Source organism: Salmo trutta, chromosome 13, assembly GCF_901001165.1.
Source record: "Salmo trutta chromosome 13, fSalTru1.1, whole genome shotgun sequence".
Taxonomy (NCBI): Eukaryota; Metazoa; Chordata; class Actinopteri; order Salmoniformes; family Salmonidae; genus Salmo; species Salmo trutta.
Window position 1 is genome coordinate 35,522,772 of NC_042969.1, and position 25,475 is coordinate 35,548,246.

At 42.9% G+C, this 25,475-nt stretch overlaps 1 protein-coding gene across 2 annotated transcripts in view; it reads right to left on the reverse strand.

Moving 5' to 3' along the window:
• Positions 1-232: 232 nt before the first annotated feature.
• LOC115205723 (glycine receptor subunit alphaZ1) overlaps positions 233-25,475 on the reverse strand; it is a 119,839-nt gene continuing 94,596 nt past the window's right edge. For both annotated transcript variants that reach the window (XM_029771992.1, XM_029771991.1), the window contains 3 exons: positions 22,813-23,027; positions 19,335-19,481; positions 233-4,767 (listed from right to left, as the gene is read on the reverse strand). In XM_029771992.1, the coding sequence (XP_029627852.1) occupies positions 4,474-4,767; positions 19,335-19,481; positions 22,813-23,027 (656 nt within the window). In that variant the 3' untranslated portion in view covers positions 233-4,473. The remainder of the gene's footprint in view (positions 4,768-19,334; positions 19,482-22,812; positions 23,028-25,475) is intronic.

The window sequence follows — 25,475 nt, forward strand, 5'->3', positions numbered from 1 at the left end:
CTTGAGCTGGATAACAGATCTTTGACCTGGGTAACAGATCTTTGACCTGCGTAACAGATCCTTGAGCTGGATAACAGATCTTTGACCTGGGTAACAGATCCTTGAGCTGGATAACAAATCTTTGACCTGGGTAACAGATCCTTGAGCTGGGTAACAGATCTTTCACCTGGGTAACAGGAAGTAATTGTTTAACTCTGACTGTCCAACTCTTGACAATAAAAAAAGGGAAACATTTTTGTTCAGAAAACCTTTAATTGTAATTAGAATTACTTATAATGACATATTTCAATAAATATTTAGTTATATACATTTACAGCAGAAATTGTACATTCCTTTTTTCTTCAAATTGCTCACAGTTTTGTACAAGCCAAAAATATCTGCCATTGTAATTATATTCATGCAAAATATTCAGTGTTTTCACATTTTAATGAAAAATAAAAAGGATTTGCTGAACTTTTTTCCTTCTTCTGAAGTGCACTCTTGGATTATTATGATAACTGTAATTAGCAAATTAAGATGTGCACTTTGTGCCAATACACAATATTTAAGCAAGTAAAACAAAATTAAGGCCATTCCAACTTGTGCTAAAAAATAATAAAAATACCTAAATAAAAAAGTTTCAATTTTTGTGTACAGTTCAGTTCATGACTGGTTATTTCTGTCCATCTCTATCACTGGTTGGTGAGTGCGTCACCATAACCAGGGCATCTGATATATAAAAAATACAATAAACAGAATCAAACAGCTGTTGTTATCAGCAATTACTAACAAATCATAACATGCTAGTTGAATTTCATACTTTTAAAATGTTCATATTGCACTGTCCTATATGCCAAATATTATATGAACTTCCTTCATTGTCAATAATATTTGACATTATGATAGGTCAGGTTGATATGAAGGGTAGGAAGTCCAGCTGTCCAATGGAGTTTCCCCATCACTGGACATTCTAACCACTTCCATACTTTGAACATTGATCTGGTGAGCAATTAAGTTAAACATACAATTCTTGTTCTAGAATGTGTCAGTGTTCTAGAATACGTTAGACCTTGTTGAAGTTGTCTATTCAGAGCAGTAAGTGTCATTTCCATCTGGAATAACATAATAAACAAAGTAAGCCTTGTCCGAGCCCCTGCCCCTTGTCCCGTAGGGCAGGAGCCTATCAGGGTCAGGGTAAATTCCAGAAATTCAATTCCAATTCAATTCCTTCTTCCTATTCATTTCCCATGTATTCAATTCAAATTCCAGGACAATCCTCAATTGAATTAAAATTCAATTTAAATTGGAATTGACCCCAACCCTGGAGCCTATCTCCTGTTTCTGTAGCATGAGGCAGCTTGATGTACAAGTACACGCCCTGGACAGGTCACTAGTAATAATGCACCTTAATAAGCAATTGGTTACAATAAATCCATATAGCATTTTCCCAAGTGCAGTGATCCTTCACATGGTCAGGGCATAGAGTTCAATCCATGACTATTGAATTGATAAGTGAGTATCATGGTGGTTGATTGGAGGTATATGATATGATTAGTTGCTAGTTTGTTGCATATTCAACACTGGATAACATTTTATTTAATGGATAGTTTTGTCTGAGGAAGTCAAAACTGAGGAAAGATTCATGGTCAAAATCTGTGCTGAAATATTGTGGCCTACAAATAACTATCAAATGTTTTGTCACTTTCAAAACATATTGATTACTGTGCTGATGTTTTACATGGCCAATACGTTTTAACTCCCTTTTAGCAATTCACTTTTATAAATGCATAGTTTTGGGTAAAGCATAACATTATACATGTTGAAAGTTAATTTGCTGGGATAAAAATAATACTAATAGAAAAACATAGCCCTTCAAATCAATTTACCCATCGACCGTGTCTGTTGAAAACACACCAATATGTTTTTGACAAATACTGCCTTGAAGGTAATATGAATTACCGGAAGATAATATACATTTGAAGAAATAGTTGACCGAAATGTTAAATATTGTGCAAGTCCATCAAGCCTTAAACATCAAACCACCTCAAACTATCATTAACACATGCTGAAATCTATGACCTGTTAAAGTAACGGATTACACTTTTCAAGAAGAAAAAAAAACAGGGATGAAGAAGCTGAAAAAGTTTCATATCAAAATATATTATATTGTTAATTGAATAGCATCATATTACGACAAAAATAAATGGAAGCACTTTATCCACACACTGGAAAGTCAATGGAAAGAACTGAATCAATTTAAGTTACGACAACAAAACCTAAACAATATCCTGAACCAGTGCATAATATCTTTTGCAAAGGTGTTCTGGCATCTTTCCCCTTATGCCATCATATTCAAAACCGAACCAGGAAGGCAATGATCGTAGGTTAACAAAATACTTATTTGGTTTGGAATAAAAACCAAGTAGAGGAAAAGAACATCTGGCAATGAATTTAAATGTAAAAAACTCACTCGACAAGTGTTTATTTCCACTGTGTCCGAGTCTCCCATCCATGACAATGTCTCGCAGGCCATATTTCCTGTGGTAGCAGTAGTGTAGTCTTTATTTCTGGGGCTTGGTGACTTTAGCACTTTAGGCTAGCTCAACAATGTACCAGAGGTGGGGCTACAGAGAGAAAAATGTCTTAAATATGCAATATGAAAAGCCACTGTAGCTTGGCCTGCTTGTAGTTGAATGTGAATGAGTTTAGAATGTTGGGCCTAGGAGGAGGGTGAAAAGTTTACATTATGCTTGGGGATGTAGATATGAAGGCCTTGTGTGTGTACGTACGTATGTACGTATGTATGTATGTATGTATGTCCACCATTGGAAATAGGAGCACTGTGATTTGTGATGTCTGAGATTAAAAGTCTTGATGTCACACAAGTTCAAACAGATTCATGATAATGTTTTGTAAATGTTAAAGCTAATAAAAAAAATAATTGCATATATTAATTATTGCATAGAAAAGCTTGGTGAGAAATAATGGATTTCAGTATCTTAAATCAAGCCTCTGACTAGTTGAATAAATGAATCAGTTACACGGAATCCTGTAGTAGTGTGAACTATAACATGTACTGGATGGTACACAAATGAGAACATTGTGTTAATCATTGCTGTTAAAGTAGCAAACTTTTTTCCATGATTTTGAGTGAATATCTTTAGGCATATTTTGTAAATGATTATAATAACACATGTTTTTTTAGCTACATTATTAATGTGTGTAAATGTATCAATGGTAATAATTGTTAAGGTACAGTAGGTGTTTTCTTAAATCTTAACTCACTACATTTTTCTTCCATCGCCTGCCGGGTATCTTACTGTACCTGGGCAATAAGCAATAAGCTATGAAAAGAACTAAACAAATGTTAACAGTATAGCTTCAATGAAATGAGTAGGAAGATTCAGGATTTTTGAAATTGCTTTTTCACTGTAGATTTACTTTTAATTAATCATATTTTGATTGAAGTACCAAATCCTTAAAATAACACATGAATAAATAAATAAAGGAATGCAACAATGACGATATGTGAATGATGGCAAATGTCCCTTTAGAATTAGACTTTAGAGTTCCCAAGAAGAGCTTGAGCTGATTACAGCAACATGATGTATACTGGGTACGTTAATTAAAAAACGATATGCAATTAAGAAATAAAGTTAAGGACAGATAGAGGAACACGTTGACCACAGCGGTTAGAAACAATAGAATATTATTTTGACCCCCCCCCCCCACTCATCAAGTTTCCTTCATATAGTTGATAGAAGCATCAACCACATCTCAGTTTCTGTTGAGGGCTCAGGGAGCGTTGACAAGTGCTTGCAACACACATTGAAGCTAATTGAGATATATAGGACATATGATCCTTGCATCGCTTTATTCATGGAAGCACTAAATCATCTTAGAATCCTTTAAAATCCATCCCTCGTGTTCCATCCAGACGCCTGCCTTTCGAAGAAATAACAGTTTTTAAATGTATAATAGATATATTAATATATTACAGTGCTGTATGTTTCACCAAATTCTTCTTCTTTATAATGCAGTATTTGTCTTCTTCGAGTTGCGAAAAAAAACGAACACTTCTTAGAAGAGAATCTCTCGCTCTTTCTTTTTAAATTCTCAGTTATCATAAATTCCAAAGTTCTTGGATGTATCGGTAAAAGTCGTAATATTTACTTCTTTATCGTTTTGTAAATATATTGCCACATTCAGATATCATGCATTTTACTGCATTGCTATTGCACTGGTCCGGATTATTAGGGAGAAGAGGGAGGGAAAGAAAATAAAATAACAAATATTGATAAATGACCTTTCCCAAGGCGATAGCCACCAAAAGTATTGATAAATGACCTTTGCCAAGGCGATAGCCACCAAAAGTATTGATAAATGACCTTTGCCAAGGCGATAGCCACCAAAAGCAAGTGAGCAAGTGAAGAGCGAGGAGTAATGGGGTTGGGAGAAGGATGGCGTGGTATTGAACTCTCTCTCTTCCCTTGCTTACGTCATCTGGTGTACATCCGTGCTTCGGATGATCTTGTATACGAGCCAGTAGAAAATATTAAAAATGAGGAAGACCAGCGGGAAAGCCACGCGAGAGACCGTGTCGATCCTCTTCGCGCGGCCGATGAAGAGCTTGCGCATCTCTTCCACCGTTTTCTCCTGAGGGCCGGCAGTGGCGGTCGGTGCGTTGTTGTTGTTCCCTTTGATGGCCATGCCATCTTTGGCCTGCAGGCAGGCTGGGCCCATGCCATAGGCAGTGAAGCTGAACCGGCCCTCACCACCCTCATCCTCCTGTAACACAGCCCAATTTTCATTCTGTTAGGAATCAAAAAATCCATTACACATTTGATATCCATGCCTGCTCTCTCTTTGTATACAGTATCTCTTAAAGGCCCACCCCTTAAGTTGTAATAACATATGACTTTGAAAATCATAGTGGACCTTCAAGGAAAGGGCTCTTAACAGACTTAAATCATAGTGGACCTTCAAGGAAAGGGCTCTTAACAGACTTAAATCATAGTGGACCTTCAAGGAAAGGGCTCTTAACAGACTTAAATCATAGTGGGACTTCAAGGAAAAGGCTCTTAACAGACTTCGTAATTTGAAAACACATAAAATGGCTGTGAAAATCACAGTGGGCCTTTAAGTAAAGCAGAGACATATTAATGAACATAATGAGGCATATCATGTTGAGCATTAAATGTCAAAGTCCAACATGATTCACAGCATACTATCTCATTAACCATTCATATGCATTGTGATGAATATGGATTGCATGGGTGGACAATTCACAGTTTAGCTATGTCATCACTCAAAGTTATGAGGCAAGGTTAGCACGTTATAAAGGACATGTTTTCTCGATATCATAAGTACGTAACCTACCGGTCAAAAGAACACCTACTCATTCAAGGGTTTTTCTTTCTTTTTTACTATTTTCCACATTGTAGAATAATAGTGACGACATCAAAACTATGAAATTACACATATGGAATCATGTAGTAACCGAAAAAGTCTTAAATAAATAAAAATATATTTTATATTTGAGATTCTTCAAATAGCCACCCTTTGCCATGATGACAGCTTTGCACACTCTTGGAATGCATTTCAATTAACAGGTGTGCCTTGTTCAAAGTTCATTTGTGGAATTTCGTCCCTTCTTAATGTGTTTGAGCCAATCAGTTGTGTTGTGACAAGGTAGGGGTGGTATACAGAAGATAGACCATATTATGACAAGAACAGCTCAAATAAGCAAAGAGAAACGTCAGTCTATCATTACTTTAAGACATGAAGGTCAGTCAATATCAATACGGAACATTTCAAGAACTTTAAAAGCTCCTTCAAGTGCCGTCGCAAAAACCATCAAGCGCTATGATGAAACTGGCTCTCATGAGGACCGTGACAGGAAAGTAAGACCCAGAGTTACCTCTGCTGCAGAGGATAAATTAATTAGTTACCAGCCTCAGAAATTGCAGCCCAAAAAATGCTTCACAGAGTTCAAGTAACGGACACATCTCAACATCAACTGTTCAGAGGAGACTGTGTGAATCAGGTCTTCATGGTCGAATTGCTGCAAAGAAACCACTACTAAAGGACACCAATAAGAAGAAGAGACTTGCTTGGGCAAAGAAACATGAGCAATGGACATTAGACTGGTGGAAATCTGTCCTTTGGTCTAGAGTCCAAATTGGAGAATTTTGGTTCCAACCGCCGTGTCTTTGTGAGACGAGGTGTGGGTGAACGTATGATCTCAGCATGTGTATTTCCCACCATAAAGCATGGAGGAGGAGGTGTGATGGTGTGGGGGTGCTTTGCTGGTGACACTGTCTGTGATTTATTTAGAATTAAAGGCACACTTAACCAGTATGGCTACCACAGCATTCTGCAGCGATACACCATCCTATCTGGTTTGGGCTTAGTGGGACTATCATGTGTTTTTCAACAGGACAATTACCCAACACACCTCCAGGCTGTGTAAGGGCTATTTTACCAAGAAGGAGAGTGATGGAGTACTGCATCAGATGACCTGGCCTCCACAATCACCAGACCTCAACCAAATTGAGATGTTTGGGATGAGTCGGACCACAGAGCAAAGAAAAAACGCAGCCAACAAGTGCTCAGCATATGTGGGAACTCCTTCAAGACTGTTGAAAAAGCATTCCAGGTGAAGCTGGTTGAGAGAATGCCAACAGTGTGCAAAGCTGTCATCAAGGCAAAGGGCCTTGGTCAAAACTTTTGATTGGTAGTGTACATAAATTGAATTTTCCAATTGACTGTGATTTCATTACAGGTAGCTGGCTAACACAATCCCTGCCTCCACAATACCTCATCACACACAAACAAACAATCAGGCTCCCTTATCTGTCTTTGCTTGGTTTTGAAAAATGTAAATGTAATCATTCAACACCTCCACTGCAAATTCAAATGGATAGGCAAACAGGCAGTGCTAAAATACAACCCTTAGTTTTCTAGGTTCCATTTTTAGACACCATATCCTCCTTCTGTCCTTGTCTTTATACCTGCTAATGTGTGTTGGGCTGAATAGAGGAACACACACACACACACACAACACAAACACAAACACACACAACACAAACACACACACACACTCCTTTCTCCCCCATTTTGTATCGTCTCTTTCGCTCCACTGTTTTCCTATAACAGCGACTGAAACGTCTAATGCTGGCTACGTTGTGCCTTTCCTTGTCCTTCAGCGACACTGGTCCACCATTTGTAAGTAATACAGATGCTCTGCCTCATTCCTCCTGCCATATGATTAATGTGCTGGCTGGGGGACGTGACGTGGAGCCGTGAAAGGGAGGGGTGGGGCTGTGGAGGATGGCGTCCTCCCTGCGTCATTGTCTACGTCCCAAAACGGTATCCTACTCCCTACATAGTACACTACCTATGGTCAAAAGTAGCGCATTATGTAGGGAATAGGATGCCATTTGGGATGCAGCTTACTTTCACATCGCCTGCCCGGCCGCACCGGACCAGGCTGTCTGATTCATTACCCGGCTCCCCAATTCAACATTCTACCATTAATCCAGTAAACTGGGCAGAGACTCTTATTGTGAAGGGGAGATAAATAATGAGAGATGAATGGGGAGCTATGCCCTTTGGGTTTGTGGTGGTGAGGGAGACAATGTATGGCCTGGGATGAAAGGAGTATCAGGCTCACTCCTCCTCTCTCCTCCTCCCTCCTCCTCTCTCCTCCTCCCTCCTCCTCTCTTCTCCTCTCTCCTCCTCCTCTCTCATCCTCTCTCCTCCTCCCTCCTCCTCTCTCCTCCTCCCTCCTCCTCTCTTCTCCTCTCTCCTCCTCCCTCCTCCTCTCTTCTCCTCTCTTCTCCTCTCTCCTCCTCTCTCCTCCTCTCTTCTCCTCTCTCCTCCTCCCTCCTCCTCTCTTCTCCTCTCACCTCCTCCCTTCCTCCTCTCTCCTCCTCCCTCCTCCTCTCTCCTCCTCCCTCCTCCTCTCTTCTCCTCTCTCCTCCCCCCTCCTCCTCTCTCCTCCTCTCTTCTCCTCTCTTCTCCTCTCTCCTCCCCCCTCCTCCTCTCTCCTCCTCTCTCCTCCTCTCTTCTCCTCTCTCCTCCTCCCTCCCTCACTCCTTCTCCTCCTTCTGCATTTGCAAGTTCAGAGAGAGAGGGAGAGAGAGAGAGAGGTGACCAGTTGGTTGGTTGGTGTCTACTGAGACAGAGAGAGAAGGACCCCTTGACTCCTCCATCCATCATGCTATTTGCTCATGATTGATGCTTTTACATCTCTTAGTGTGTGATTAATAGCTGAGATTAAAGGGAACCGTAAAGCCAACTAGTTGGAGGTTCCATTTGATCTTTTCTCTGAACAGTTGCCTTTGCATCGGTCGCGGTGTCATGACGCCTTGGAAAATAAAAATGCTGATTTGCATAAAGTCGTTTTGGGGAGTGTCACGACTAACTATCATCAACATCCCCTTCCAGGAGTTGGTGTCTTGCCGTTCATTTGATGATTTCCCAAAGCAATGCCAATACATGACACTTTCCCAGTCGGATTTTTGTTCCTTTTTTAAGATCGTGCCATCAAGCTTTTACTTTGAGGATAGTTATATCATTCAGTACTAAAGGATCAGGTAATCTGAGAAGAATGTTTAGGTACTAGTAATGTTAAGGGCTGGTTTCCCGGACATAAAGTAAAATAAAATAAATACCCGGTTCTTCTTTGAACAGGGTTTTTTGTTGTCCAGAACTAGGCTTAATCTGTGTCCAGGAAACCAGCCCCAAAGGTTTTATTTTTTAATTGTTTTAACTAATGACGTGTTGGTTTCCTGTTCCCATTCAGAGTAGATGGTTGCATAAAGACTCTGGGTTAGTCTTTGTTAAAGCCCCTCCTTCCTTCAAGAAGCCATTGACCTGGAATGATTAAACACATCATGATCTGTTTCTTCCTCTCTCGCTCTCTCCCTCTCTCTCTCTCTCTGTCTCTTTCACGCTCTCTTTCTCTCTCTCTCGCTCTCTCTTTCTCTCTGTCTCTCTCTCTCTCTCTTTCACTCTCTGGCTCTCTCTTTCTCTCTCGCTCTCTCTCTCTCGCTCTTTCTTTCTCTCTCTCTTTCTCTCTCTCTCTCTTGCTCTCTCTCTTGCTCTCTCCGTCTCTCTCTGTCTCTATTTTTTTCACTCTCTCGCTCTCTCTCTCGCTCTCTCTCGCTCTCTTTCTCTCTTTCTCTCTCGTTCTCTCCCTCTCGTTCTCTCCCTCTCTGTCTCTCTCTCTTTCACTCTCTTGCTCTCTCTCTTTCGCTCTTTCTCTCTCTTGCTCTCTCTTTCTCTCTCTCTCTCTCTCTCCATATAAGGGTGAACAGTTGATCTTAATTACACATATAGGACTAACATTAGAACACCTTTTTACTACGCAATATATAGTTCAATATATAGTTCAATATAGAGTTCAATATATAGTTCAATATATAGTTCAATATAGAGTTCAATATAGAGTTCAATATAGAGTTCAATATAGAGTTCAATATATAGTTCAATATAGAGTTCAATATAGAGTTCCATTTTTAGTTCAATATGTAGTTCAATATATAGTTCAATATAGAGTTCAATATAGAGTTCAATATAGAGTTCAATATATAGTTCAATATAGAGTTCAATATATAGTTCAATATATAGTTCAATATAGAGTTCAATATATAGTTCAATATAGAGTTCCATTTTTAGTTCAATATGTAGTTCAATATATAGTTCAATATAGAGTTCAATATAGAGTTCAATATAGAGTTCAATATATAGTTCAATATAGGGTTCAATATATAGTTCAATATAGATTTCAATATATAGTTCAATATATAGCCTACTGTGAACATATCGTACATAAGTTCAATAACTTTGTTTTTGTTGTATGTGTAATGTTGTACTTTGCAAAGAAACAATGAGTACACATAATTTTGCCCTGTTTTGTACTGCAGACACTGGCAGAGAGTAGCTCCATTTATTTACCTAGCTAATCCAGACTCTTATCGCCCGTTGTTCTCAGACATGGTAGTACAACCTCAGAACACATACACACATACACACCCCTGAGACAATCCTGTGGGAATGATTCCCCTTGAACAGTAGCTAATCAGGTCTAATGAGCTGATTATCCTGGATCAATCAGGAAGTCTGGTCCTAATAAGGCCCTGTCATCGTTAGCCAGTGGAGCAGTGTATCTACAGTCTAGGGGTTACATCATGTCACCTAGTTATTAATATATCTCAGTTTGGACTACCAGTGCAGAGTGGATGGAGAAAACAGAAGACAGCTGACAGAAAGTAGCTACCATGCACTTAGCTTAGTTGTTTCCGGACCCTAATATTTTAGACTAGAGTTTAGTTTTTTTGTTGTTGCTTTTAGTGACTTCCTGGCCTGGGGGCATTGGCTGACTAGCATCACAAATGTGCCACAGACTTCTTGAGAAAACTCTGATGTGGAGTACAGTACGTGACAGAATGGAAGGCATGAATTAAAGATGCACTCTCAAACTTTTGTATAATTTCAGACAGCAGTTTTGAAAGTGGTGCTAACGAGCTAAAGGTGGTCCCCGTATTTTGTGTGCTACATCATCAGATTGTGTACTACGTCATCCATTTCATATGATATGTTACTTTGCAGTTTGTAAACTATTTTACGAATCCAATTTCTCCTGTAGGTTAGGAATTAATTTGTTGTACTTCAGATCCTGAAGGGCATCTTTCATGCATAGGCTATATGGCTGTCTACCGTAATTTCCGGACTATTGAGCGCACCTGAATATAAGCCGCACCCACTGAATTTAAAGAAATATATTATTTTGAACATAAATAAGCCGCACATGTCTATAAGCCGCAGGTGCCTACCGGTACATTGAAACAAATTAACTTTACACAGGCTTTAACGAAACACGGCTTGTAACAAAAATAAATAGGCTTTTACAAAACACGGCTTGTAACAAAAATAATATGCATTTCTCCGTGTCTTTGCCATGATGAGGGTGACAAAATGACTACCTGTAATGCCCTGGCCATAGAGAGGGGTTTTTGTTCTTGATTTTGGTTAGGCCAGGGTGTTACATTGGGTGGGCGTTCTATGTTAATTTTTCTATGTTTTTGTATTTCTTTGTTTTTGGCCGTGTGTGGCTCCTAATCAGGCACAGCTGAAGTTCATTGTTGCTGATTGGGAGTCACACATAAGGAGCCTGTTTTTCCTTTGGGTTTTGTGGGGGATTGTTTTCTGTTTAGTGTAGTTCCTGACAGAACTGTTGGCTGTCGTTTCTTTTCGTGTTTTGTTATTAGTGTTCAATTCGGTCTATTAAAAGTCTCATGATGAACACATCCTCCGCTGCACCTTGGTCTCCTCTTTCCTCTCACGACAGCCGTTACAGAATCCCCCACCAGAAACGGACCAAGCAGCGGAGGAAGGAGCAGCACAAGGAGGACTATAGGAAGCAGCGCGCTCGGGAGGTCATGGCATCCTGGTCGCTGGAGGTGATGGAGTCCAGGATTGACTGGACATGGGATCAATTATTTGACCACTGCAACAACCTGCCGAGGGAGAGCGACGGACACGGGAGGCAGCCCCAATAAAAAAAATTGGGAGGGCACACGGGGAGATTGGCGGAGTCAGGCGGTAGACCTGAGCCAACTCCCCGTGCTTACCGGAAGCAGCGTGGTACTGGTAAGGCACCGTGTTATGCTGTGGAGCGCACGGTGTCCCCAGTACGCGTTCAAAGCCCGGTGCGCTACATACCAGCCCCCCGCAAGTGCCATGCGAGGGCAGGCATCGAGCCAGGACGGGTTGTGCCAGCTCAGCGCGTCTGGTCTCCAGTGCGCCTTTTCGGGCCAGGGTATCCTGCACCGGCTCTGCGCACTGTGTCTCCAGGGCGCTGGGAGGGTCCAGTTCGCCCAATGCCTGCTCTCCTCCCGTGCCGGGCTAAAGTGGGCATTCAGCCTGGAGTATGGGTAAAGAGTGTAAAGTCTAGAACTCCAGTGATCCCCCACAGCCTGGTTTATCCTGTGCCTCCTCCTCGGACCAGTCCTCCAGTGGATCTCTCCAGCCTGGTCCGTCCTGTGCCACCTCCCAGGACTAGGCCTCCAGTGGGTCTCCCCATCCTGGTCCGTCCTGTGCCACCTCCCAGGACTAGGCCTCCAGTGGGTCTCCCCATCCTGGTTAAGCCTGTGCCTCCTCCTCGGACCAGGCCTCCAGTGGGTCTCCCCATCCTGGTCCGTCCTGTGCCACCTCCCAGGACTAGGCCTCCAGTGGGTCTCCCCATCCTGGTCCGTCCTGTGCCACCTCCCAGGACTAGGCCTCCAGTGGGTCTCCCCATCCTGGTTTAGCCTGTGCCTCCTCCCAGGACTAGGCCTCCAGTGGGTCTCCCCATCCTGGTCCGTCCTGTGCCACCTCCCAGGACTAGGCCTCCAGTGGGTCTCCCCATCCTGGTTAAGCCTGTGCCTCCTCCTCGGACCAGGCCTCCAGTGGGTCTCCCCATCCTGGTCCGTCCTGTGCCGCCTCCTAGGACTAGGCCTCCAGTGGGTCTCGCCAGTCCAGAGCCGCCCGCCTGTCCAGAGCCGCCCGCCTGTCCGGAGCCGCCAGAGCCGCCCGCCTGTCCGGAGCCGCCAGAGCCGCCCGCCTGTCCGGAGCAGTCAGAGCCGCCCGCCAGCCCGGTGAGTCCTGTGCCTGCGCCTAGGGCCAGGCCTCTTACATGTCTCCTCAGCCTGGTGAATCCTGGGTCAGTGCTGCCGGAGCCGCCAGGGACGACCGCCAGCCGGGCACAACCAGGGTCGCCCACCAGCCGGGCGCAGCCATCGCCGCCCGCCAGCCGGGCGCAGTCATCACCACCCGCCAGCCGGGCGCAACCAGGCTCGCCCGCCAGCCGGGCACAACCATCGCCGCCCGCCAGCCGGGCGCAACCAGGGTCGCCCGCCAGCCGGGCGCAGCCATCGCCGCCCGCCAGCCGGGCGCAGCCATCATCGCCGCCCGCCAGCCGGGCGCAGCTATCACCGCCCGCCAGCCGGGCGCAGTCAGGGTCGCCCACCAGACCTTCGGCGCGGCCAGGTGCGCCACCTAAGAGGACGACGCCGAGGGTGGAGCAGAGACCACGTCCCGCACCTGAGCCGCCGCCGTAAGAAGGCCCACCCGGACCCTCCCCTTCAGTGTCAGGTTGTGCGGCCGGAGTTCGCACCTTGGGGGGGGGGGGGGGGGGGTCCTGTAACGCCCTGGCCATAGAGAGGGGATTTTTGTTCTTTATTTTGGTTAGGCCAGGGTGTTACATTGGGTGGGCGTTCTATGTTAATTTTTCTATGTTTTTGTATTTCTTTGTTTTTGGCTCCCAATCAGGCACAGCTGAAGTTCATTGTTGCTGATTGGGAGTCACACATAAGGAGCCTGTTTTTCCTTTGGGTTTTGTGGGGGATTGTTTTCTGTTTAGTGTAGTTCCTGACAGAACTGTTGGCTGTCGTTTCTTTTCGTGTTTTGTTATTAGTGTTCAATTCGGTCTATTAAAAGTCTCATGATGAACACATCCTCCGCTGCACCTTGGTCTCCTCTTTCCTCTCACGACAGCCGTTACACTACCGTAATCAGAATTAATGGAAGTTTGAGAGCGCTCGATTTAATCTAAACAGTAAACAAAAAAGTTGTTTGACCTTAACCCGTTCGGCAATTTCATTGGTCTAATGAAAGCTTCATGCCGCCAAAAAACTGAGTACGTCACAGAATGTGTTTTTTAGGAAGAAAAAAAATTAAAAGCGGGAAAAATCCATATATTAGCATTGTTTAAGCCGCGAGGTTCAAAGCCTGGGAAAAAAATTGCGGCTTATAGTCTGGAAATTACGGTATATTGTGGTTGGTATGGCTACTTAAATCAATTATTGTTATTGATTCTGCAATTGGTTTAATTCCATTCTTTATACAATGCTTAAAGGAGACACCATTGATATCCTGTATTCTGCAGTTGGGACAAGTTTTAATCAAGTCAATATAATCATGTTAATTCCCAAGGCCTTTCTTAGTCTCGAGAGGAGCTTGTCAAATTTATATGCAGTTTGATATTATTTTATTTCAATGCTAGTGGACAATATTGGCAGGCTGCTGTTCTTTCATTATCTTTGCTAATTCCTAAGGCCTTTCTCTCTTTCTTTCAGTCTTGAGAGGAGCTTGTCGTGTGTGTATGTGTGTGTCAAGTCGAGTAGGCCGCTGCGGGACAGTCAGTCTATCCTTCAAGGACAAAATGGTCTACCTATCGCTATTGATCTGCCTTCTGCAGTTACACCATCTGTCCAAAAGGGGGAGACCTCAATCTGTGACCACACAGATGTACACACACGCACGCACACACACACACACACACACACACACACACACACACACACACACACACACACACACACACACACACACACACACACACACACACACACACACAGGAAAGGCTGCAGTGTTCGGTTGTAGATTTCCCCCTCATTGTCTTTCTAATCAACGACCGTCTGTTTTCAACCAGGTCAGATAGTAGCTGATGGGAACTCTCTAGGTTATCAGTGACAATCATCGATCAATTAAACACCAACAGAGACACAACAAGATTTCCACTGCGGCTGTTGAAGATTGGGCCTGGAGCAGTGTGTGTGTGTGTGTGTGTAAGCGCACTATGCATCCCCATCCTCAGCCCCGGCCAGAACCAGAGAGGTTGTTTTATTGTGCCGAGGCTAGAAGTGACAGGTTCCTCCTTCCACACTGCAGAGAGGAGCAGTCCTCTGGGATGAACTGGCTGAAGTAGGCTGAACTTAGAAGGTTGAACTGGCTGGATGATAGCCTTTAGAAGGTTGAACTGGCTGGATGATAGCCTTTCGAAGGTTGAACTGGCTGAATGATAGCCTTTAGAAGGCTGAACTGGCTGAATGATAGCCTTTAGAAGGATGAACTGGCTGAATGATAGCCTTTAGAAGGTTGAACTGGTTGAATGATAGCCTTTAGAAGGTTGAACTGGCTGAATGATAGCCTTTAGAAGGCTGACCTGGCTGAATGATAGCCTTTAGAAGGTTGAACTGGCTGAATGATAGCCGTTAGAAGGCTGAACTGGCTGAATGATAGCCTTTAGAACTTTGGACTGGCTGAATGACAGCCTTTAGAAGGTTGAACTGGCTGAATGATAGCCTTTAGAAGGAGGTAATGGCTGAATGATAGCCTTTAGAAGGTTGAACTGGCTGAATGATAGCCTTTAGAAGGAGGTAATGGCTGAATGATAGCCTTTAGAAGGTTGAACTGGCTGAATGATAGCCTTTAGAAGGAGGTAATGGCTGAATGATAGCCTTTAGAAGGTTGAACTGGCTGGATGATAGCCTTTAGAAGGTTGAACTGGCTGGATGATAGCCTTTAGAAGGTTGAACTGGCTGAATGATAGCCTTTAGAAGGTTGAACTGGCTGAATGATAGCCTTTAGAAGGCTGACCTGGCTGAATGATAGCCTTTAGAAGGCTGAACTGGCTGAATGATAGCCTTTAGAAGGCTGAACTGGCTGAATGATAGCCTTTAGAAGGTTGAACTGGCTGAATGATAGCCTTTAGAAGGCTGACCTGGCTGAATGATAGCCTTTAGAAGGTTGAACTGGCTGAATGATAGCCTTTAGAAGGCTGAACTGGCTGAATGATAGCCTTTAGAAGGCTGAACTGGCTGAATGATAGCCTTTAGAAGGTTGAACTGGCTGAATGATAGCCTTTAGAAGGTTGAACTGGCTGAATGATAGCCTTTAGAAGGTTGAACTGGCTGGATGATAGCCTTTAGAAGGTTGAACTGGCTGGATGATAGCCTTTAGAAGGCTGACCTGGCTGAATGATAGCCTTTAGAAGGTTGAACTGGCTGAATGATAGCCTTTAGAAGGTTGACCTGGCTGAATGATCGCCTTTCGAAGGAGGTAATGGAGGGCTTTGACCTGGCCCTGAATGAATCACATTTCAAAATATCTCTACATAAAGGCCTAGTCACAGGATATTTGGTAATAATTACATAAAACAATGTCATGATATTAACATAATATGACAATATTATTAACTGCAATACTATATAATAATACTAAATAATAATTTGGTGGGTACTTATATTTGTCCTATTTTGTATAATATTGTTAACTGCAATACTATACAGGCCTAACACCACTCAAACAAGCATTTTCTGTTAGCATTTTCTATAAAACGCAGCAGAAAAATGCATGACTTGTATTTCACATACTACAGTAGACTACATGTTGACATCACCCAACCGGAATTTCCTGAACTCATACCGTGTAAAAGGCTGGATGAAGATCTGGGTCATTCCTGCCAAACATTGGGATTTACAGACTACCAGCTATCATCTCTTGTAGAGGTTAGAGTACTAAGCACTATATGGTACTCAGCGCTTACGTCCCAAATGGCACCATATTCCCTGTATAGTGCACTACTTTTGAGCAGAGCGCTACGGCACCCTATTCCCTGTATAGTGCACTACTTTTGACCAGAGCCCTATGGCACCCTATTCCCTGTGTATAGTGCACTACTTTTGACCAGAGCCCTATGGCACCCTATTCCCTGTGTATAGTGCACTACTTTTGACCAGAGCCCTATGGCACCATATTCCCTGTATAGTGCACTACTTTTGACCAGAGCCCTATGGCACCCTATTCCCTGTATAGTGCACTACTTTTGACCAGAGCTCTATGGTTGCCATTAGGGATGTGGCTAGCTTCTCGATTTACCTGAGAGAGACTAGTGCTCCAGGGAACAGTAGACTAATCTACCCTCACTGAGTACATACCCTCCTTTCAGGGATTATAGATTAGAACAATAATACTGAGGATTTATTTTCTGCTTTTTTTACTCTCTTTTGAATGACTGAATGGATTCACATTCCCTGGACGTAGTCTGTGGCTGTACCCTCCTGCCTGCCTGTCTGCCAGGTCAAGGCGCATGGAATGAAAAGGAGTTTATGGAATATATATGTCTAACTCCTTCTAGGGTTTTCTGTGTTTTCTCTCTTTTCCCTCGTCTTCCTCCTCCTCCTCCTCCTCCTCCACCTCCTCCTCATCCTCCACCACCTCCTCCTCCTCCTAAACCTCCTCCTCCTCCACCACCTCCTCCTCCTCCTCCACCTCCTCCTCATCCTCCACCACCTCCTCCTCCTCCTAAACCTCCTCCTCTTCCACCTCCACCACCTCCTCCTCCTCCACCTCTCCTCCTCCTCCTCCTCCTCATCCTCCACCACCTCCTCCTCCTCCACCTCCACCACCTCCTCCACCTCCTCCACCCCTCCTCCACCTTCTCCTCCTCCTCCTCTTCCTCCTCCACCTCCTGCGGCTCTCACCTGTCACCTCCTCAGACTTCTATATTCCCCCCTCAAGGCTGACAGGTTTACTTCTTATTAAATCACATGGTCTTGGATTTAATCAATTAATCTGGACACATAAAATGTATTGATTAAATGGTAAGAATAATAACCATTTGAATTACTCCATCTAGCTACACCTCAGAGAAATTAGATGAGTGACGCAGAGAAAGAGTCCCTTAGCTGGATCAGAGTTTTAGGAAGAGATGGAGCAACATGCTCTGTGGTAGATAGATACTACTAAATTAGTTTTAGGAAGAGATGGAGCAACATGCTCAGTGGTAGATAGATACTACTAAATGAGTTTTAGGAAGAGATGGAGCAACATGATCTGTGGTAGATAGATACTACTAAATGAGTTTTAGGAAGAGATGGAGCAACATGATCTGTGGTAGATAGATACTACTAAATGGGTTTTAGGAAGAGATGGAGCAACATGATCTGTGGTAGATAGATACTACTAAATGAGTTTTAGGAAGAGATGGAGCAACATGATCTGTGGTAGATAGATACTACTAAATGAGTTTTAGGAAGAGATGGAGCAACATGATCTGTGGTAGATAGATACTACTAAATGGGTTTTAGGAAGAGATGGAGCAACATGATCTGTGGTAGATAGATACTACTAAATTAGTTTTAGGAAGAGATGGAGCAACATGCTCTGTGGTAGATAGATACTACTAAATTAGTTTTAGGAAGAGATGGAGCAACATGCTCTGTGGTAGATAGATACTACTAAATTAGTTTTAGGAAGAGATGGAGCAACATGATCTGTGGTAGATAGATACTACTAAATGAGTTTTAGGAAGAGATGGAGCAACATGATCTGTGGTAGATAGATACTACTAAATGAGTTTTAGGAAGAGATGGAGCAACATGATCTATGGTAGATAGATACTACTAAATGAGTTTTAGGAAGAGATGGAGCAACATGATCTATGGTAGATAGATACTACTAAATGAGTTTTAGGAAGAGATGGAGCAACATGATCTGTGGTAGATAGATACTACTAAATGAGTTTTAGGAAGAGATGGAGCAACATGCTCAGTGGTAGATAGATACTACTAAATGAGTTTTAGGAAGAGATGAAGCAACATGATCTATGGTAGATAGATACTACTAAATGAGTTTTAGGAAGAGATGGAGCAACATGATCTGTGGTAGATAGATACTACTAAATGAGTTATACGTTGATAGCTGTATTTGATATTCAGTCATCAAGACATCAATATCACAAACACCATCAGATATACGACAGCGATGGAGTTTCAAAAAAATAATCTGAGAGAGAGTGTAGCGATGGGGTATTCAATTTCAATCTACTTGTTTTAAAGCCTGATCCCAGATCTGTTTGTGCTGTCTTGCCAACTGCTTTGGTCAATGTGCATGACAAACTAGGTATGATAATGACCACATGAGTTTGATATAGAGTAAAACAGATCTGGGACCAGGCTACTTGTTTAACTGACTTTGATACGAGGATAACAGGCACCACCCATTGGGAATGTTGTAATGCAGTGGCCTTTAAGCCCAACAGTTATAACCTGGTGTCCTCCTGGGCCTGTTAGACGATAGATTATGTCAGACTACGTTAAGGCATGTGGGAATAATTCCATTGTTGTGAATCTGATACACACAGTAGCTTATTCTTCTGTTTGGGCTTTGTCCATGGATGTGTCCCAAATGGCATGCTCTTCTTCCCTTTATAGTGCACTACTTTTAACCAGAGCCCTATAGACCCTGGTTAAAAGTAGTGCACTATATAGGGACTAGGGTGCCATTTGGGATGTAATCTAAGGGCTTTAAGGATTCTCAATACTCCCCCAGCATTACATATGAACTGTTGTGTACTTGTAGAGAATATGAGAAACCAAAAATCGAAATATTTAACTGAAACTGGCTCTGGTCTGAGAGGAGGGGGGAGGAGATAGGAAGTGTTCCTGTGAAAAGTGTTTGTCTAGACGATGATTAGATCATAAAAAGTGAATCCTAATAATAATTTTAAAAAGCAGTTAATTGACCTTCATGTGTCGCCTCCTTCTCCTGAAGCGCAGCAGTTCCTTGTGTTGCCGAGCGATGAAGTTCACAGCAGCGTACTCAAGCAGGGCCGAGAAGACAAACAGGAGGCACACGGCCATCCAGATGTCAATGGCTTTCACATACGACACCTGTGAGTGGGCAGGAGGACACGGTGGTAAGTAGGAGGACAACAACAACAAAAACAAGAATAGAAACAAGAAAAACAACAGCACCAACAACAACACCAACAACACCACCCACTCCACCAACACCACCAACAACACCAACAACAACACCAACAACACCATCACCAACACCAACAACAACAAAAACACTAACACCAACAACTCCAACACCAACAACTCCAACAACAACACCAACAACTCCAACACCAACAACAACAATAACAACTCCAACACCAACAACAACAACAACAACAATAACACCAACAACTCCAACACCAACAACAACAGAAGGTGACTTTTTTAACTGGATTCTGTAGACTATTCAAATGAAACTGACCTTGGTACCATCTATATATGTATATCTGTATCTAATGATCCTGTGATGTCTGCTACAAAGACAACATTTATCTTCTAACTCTGAGAACTGTCCAGTACACAGTGGTCTGCATGGTCAGTTGGCTTGGCAGGACTCTGCTCTGCCTGGGCAGTGAGATAGAGTGAGGCATGGAAACCACATCTTTGGCCTGGAAATGGGGCTAAAGCTAGACTGGGTTGGCTTGTCAGTTCAGCTGAAGCTCACTGTATTTGACAAGTCAGTGACCAAGTGGCCCTGGAATGCAGTTTAGGTGGCATTACAGAATGCATGGTTCACAAGACATTGTTCAAATGATAAGAAGGCAGCAGCCCGAGACAGACAGAGGCAGACTACTGTTTTACTGTTTTCTGGTGTTGTTGGATTGTGGGATTTCTATTTCTCCACTCCAGATCAGATATTTTGATGTGTTTTTTTAGTTTTACAGCACTTAGATCACTTAAAGTGGTGAAATGTATTTATATGCTGGACATTTTCTTCACCTATTTGTATTGAAAGTAGAGCACTACAACAAGGGGATAGATAATAAAGACAGCAAAAAGTCACTTTTCTGTGGTGGCTATTTTTTGAGTAATGACACAGTAAAGGGTGACTTTCAAAATGGCCCTCTATCCTCTCCTTTCCTCCCTGTCACCAATGCACCAAGTCAGTGAGGCGTGGAAGAGGGAGAGCAGTCTGTGCTGTGTGCACCTACGCTCAGCTGTGCTGTGTGATCATTATTGTGACAGCTGAACTGCATAGAAATCACGGTTCACTTGTTCAATTTTCCAGAGAACATGAATCACCTAATGTCAACAAGCAAAATGGGAGGATACTTTTCCAGGACATAATTATAAAATCCTAGTCCCTCACGCAATGTCACTCTTCCTTTTTAATCTGAATCTTTAAAAAGGCATTTTTTTCCTCATGTTGAGTTAGTTTTACCATCTAGGACAATAGACAGTGTGGTTTATAGCTCATCTAGGACAATAGACAGTGTGGTTTGTAGTTCATCTAGGACAATAGACAGTGTGGTTTGTAGTTCATCTAGGACAATAGACAGTGTGGTTTGTAGTTCATCTAGGACAATAGACAGTGTGGTTTGTAGTTCATCTAGGACAATAGACAGTGTGGTTTGTAGTTCATCTAGGACAATAGACAGTGTGGTATGTAGTTCATCTAGGACAATAGACAGTGTGGTTTGTAGTTCATCTAGGACAATTGAGTGTGGTTTGTAGTTCATCTAGGACAATAGACAGTGTGGTTTGTAGTTCATCTAGGACAATAGACAATGTGGTTTGTTGTTCATCTAGGACAATAGACAGTGTGGTTTATAGCTCATCTAGGACAATAGACAATGTGGTTTGTTGTTCATCTAGGACAATAGACAGTGTGGTTTGTAGCTCATCTAGGACAATAGACAGTTTGGTTTGTAGTTCATCTAGGACAATAGACAGTGTGGTTTGTAGTTCATCTAGGACAATAGACAGTGTGGTTTGTAGCTCATCTAGGACAATTGATAGTGTGGTTTGTAGCTCATCTAGGACAATAGACAGTGTGGTTTGTAGTTCATCTAGGACAATAGACAGTGTGGTTTGTAGCTCGGGCTGAAGGAGATTGTTGTTATGTAACAACTGCTTAATAACAAAACACCACATTAAATCAGTTTCGCACTGAAATAATCATATCACCACTATACAGGCTTTAACAACACTGAAGTCAGTCAGTCAGTCAGTCAGACTGCCTCTCTGCTCTGCCCATTATAAAGCAGGCTGACTGCCTCTCTGCTCTGCCCATTATTAAGCAGGCTGGCTGCCTCTGCTCTGCCCATTATAAAGCAGGCTGGCTGCCTCTCTGCTTTTCCCATTATAAAGCAGGCTGACTGCCTCTCTGCTCTGCCCATTATAAAGCAGGCTGACTGCCTCTCTGCTCTGCCCATTATAAAGCAGTCTGACTGCCTCTCTGCTCTGCCCATTATAAAGCAGGCTGACTGCCTCTCTGCTCTGCCCATTATAAAGCAGGCTGACTGCCTCTCTGCTCTGCCCATTATAAAGCAGGCTGACTGCCTCTCTGCTCTGCCCATTATAAAGCAGGCTGGCTGCCTCTGCTCTGCCCATTATAAAGCAGGCTGGCTGCCTCTCTGCTTTTCCCATTATAAAGCAGGCTGACTGCCTCTGCTCTGCCCATTATAAAGCAGGCTGACTGCCTCTCTGCTCTGCCCATTATAAAGCAGTCTGACTGCCTCTCTGCTCTGCCCATTATAAAGCAGGCTGACTGCCTCTCTGCTCTGCCCATTATAAAGCAGGCTGACTGCCTCTCTGCTCTGCCCATTATAAAGCAGGCTGACTGCCTCTCTGCTCTGCCCATTATAAAGCAGGCTGACTGCCTCTCTGCTCTGCCCATTATAAAGCAGGCTGGCTGTGTGTGTGTGTGTGTGTGTGTGTGTGTGTGTGTGTGTGTGTGTGTGTGTGTGTGTGTGTGTGTGTGTGTGTGTGTGTGTGTGTGTGTGTGAGAGAGAGACGCGTGTGTTTTTGTGTATGCATGCGTATGTGTGTTCATGTCTGTATCTGTGTGTGTGTGTCAAAGACAGGTGCAGGTGTGCTGTGTTCCTCTTCCTCTCCTCACCTTGGGGAGGGAGGCTCAGGAGCGGGAGCTCTGGGTTAGGGAGTTTGTCTCACCTTGGGGAGGGAGGGTCGGGAGCGGGAGCTCTGGGTTAGGGAGTTTGTCTCACCTTGGGGAGGGAGGCTCGGGAGCGGGAGCTCTGGGTTAGGGAGTTTGTCTCACCTTGGGGAGGGAGGGTCGGGAGCGGGAGCTCTGGGTTAGGGAGTTTGTCTCACCTTGGGGAGGGAGGCTCGGGAGCGGGAGCTCTGGGTTAGGGAGTTTGTCTCACCTTGGGGAGGGAGGCTCGGGAGCGGGAGCTCTGGGTTAGGGAGTTTGTCTCACCTTGGGGAGGGAGGCTCGGGAGCCGGAGCTCTGTGTGGTCATAGTGAGCACGGTGGTAATGCCCAGTCCCACTCTGGCAGGTGCAGCGTCCATGTTGATCCAGAAGGACACCCAGGACAAAATGACAATCAGAAGGCTGGGGATGTACATCTGAATCAGGTAATAGCCCATCTGCCTCTCCAGATGGAAACGAGCCTCGATACAAGTGAACTTTCCTGTTTTACAGAGGACACAGACAGAGGAGAAAGCAGGAGGTCAGTATTATACAGAGGACATAGACAGAGGAGAAAGCAGGAGGTCAGTATTATACAGAGGACATAGACAGAGGAGAAAGCAGGGGTCATATAATAATATGATATATTATAGTATTATTACTACAATACAGTCTATATACTATTATATATTATAATATTATTAATACAATACAGTCTATATACTATGATATATTATAATATTATTACTACAATACAGTCTATATACTAAGATATAATATGATATATTATAATATTATTACTACAATACAGTCGATATACTATGATATGATATATATTACAATATTATTACTACAATACAGTCTATACTATGACATAATATGACATATTATAATATTATTACTACAATACAGTCTATATACTATGATATTATATATATACATATATATATATAATATTATTACTACACTACAGTCGATATACTATGATATGATATATATATATATATTATAGTATTATTACTACACTACAGTCGATATACTTTGATATGATATATAATATTATTACTACAATACAGTCTATACTATGATATAATATGACATTGTATAATATTATTACTACACTACAGTCTATATACTATGATATTATATATATTATAGTATTAATACTACAATAAAGTCTATACTATGAAAATATATATATATTACAATATTATTACTACAATACAGTCTATACTATGATATAATATGACATATTATAATATTATTACTACAATACAGTCGATATACACATGGCTGTGGATAGCCTCAGTGCTAAATTGCCTCCTAACTTAATTATCCTCCTATTTCCCTGCAATGTTGAAAAAGACTGAGGCAGAGGCCTGGAGAGAACATCAGTTTGACAGAGTGGCTGTAGGTAAAGTACCCCCTACGTTCAAATGTAACACACCACTACAGCTGACAGGTGTTATGTTGTGGTTGAACCCACTACAGCTGACAGGCGTTATGTTGTGGTTGAACCCACTACAGCTGACAGGTGATCTGTTCTGGTTGAACCCATTACAGCTGACAGGTGTTATGTTGTGGTTGAACCCATTACAGCTGACAGGCGTTATGTTGTGGTTGAACCCACTACAGCTGACAGGTGATCTGTTCTGGTTGAACCCATTACAGCTGACAGGTGATCTGTTCTGGTTGAACCCACTACAGCTGACAGGTGTGATGTTGTGGTTGAACCCACTACAGCTGACAGGTGTGATGTTGTGGTTGAACCCACTACAGCTGACAGGCGTTATGTTGTGGTTGAACCCACTACAGCTGACAGGTGATCTGTTCTGGTTGAACCCACTACAGCCAACAGTTGTTATGTTGTGGTTGAACCCACTACAGTTGACATGTATTATGTTGTGGTTGAACCCACTGCAGCTGACATGAATTATGTTGTGGTTGAACCCACTACAGCTGACATGTATTATGTTGTGGTTGAACCCACTGCAGTTGACATGTATTATGTTGTGGTTGAACCCACTACAGCTGACAGGTGTTATGTTGTGGTTGAACCCACTACAGCTGACATGTATTATGTTGTGGTTGAACCCGGTGCAGTTGACATGTATTATGTTGTGGTTGAACCCACTACAGCTGACAGGTGTTATGTTGTGGTTGAACTCACTACAGCTGACATGTATTATGTTGTGGTTGAACCCACTGCAGTTGACATGTATTATGTTGTGGTTGAACCCACTACAGCTGACAGGTGTTAAGTTGTGGTTGAACCACAGCTGCGTAGCAAACACCACAATGGATGGCAAGGATTCCTCCCAAACAGCACCCTATTCCCTATATAGTATAGGGCTTATAGGGCACTAGGGTGACTAGGGTACCATTTTGGACATTAGCCCAGAACATAAGCTAAAAGAGGGCATTATAAACTCATGATAGGTATCCTCTTTCTTTTCATACTGACTGTGTGATGTGAGCACCAGGTGTGTCTTGTCTGTCGAAGTGGCTTTGACGCTCCAGATCGCTGACAAGTCATTAACTCAGCTCATAGTCATTGAAGACAGCTGTCTTTGTCTTGAAGACTTTTAATTCAATTAGAGTTGAACCCTAGTGTATTGTTTTGGATGTGGACAGAGGGAGACATGGAGGGAGGCCACAGTGTCATTGAAATTGATTTATAGCTGTGATACACTTCAGGGCTTTTGCATCTGATAAGATATGATGGTCTCACAATGATAGTGGGGTGTATTAGACAGACAGACAGACAGACAGACAGACAGACAGACAGACAGACAGACAGACAGACAGACAGACAGACAGACAGAGACAGACAGACAGACAGATGATATTTACAGATCGAAAACAAATTATGTTGACAATATTATAGCTAGTGTAGCGAGAGCGAAACTGCAATGCACCAGCGACAATGATTAGTATTGCTTGTAGTTTC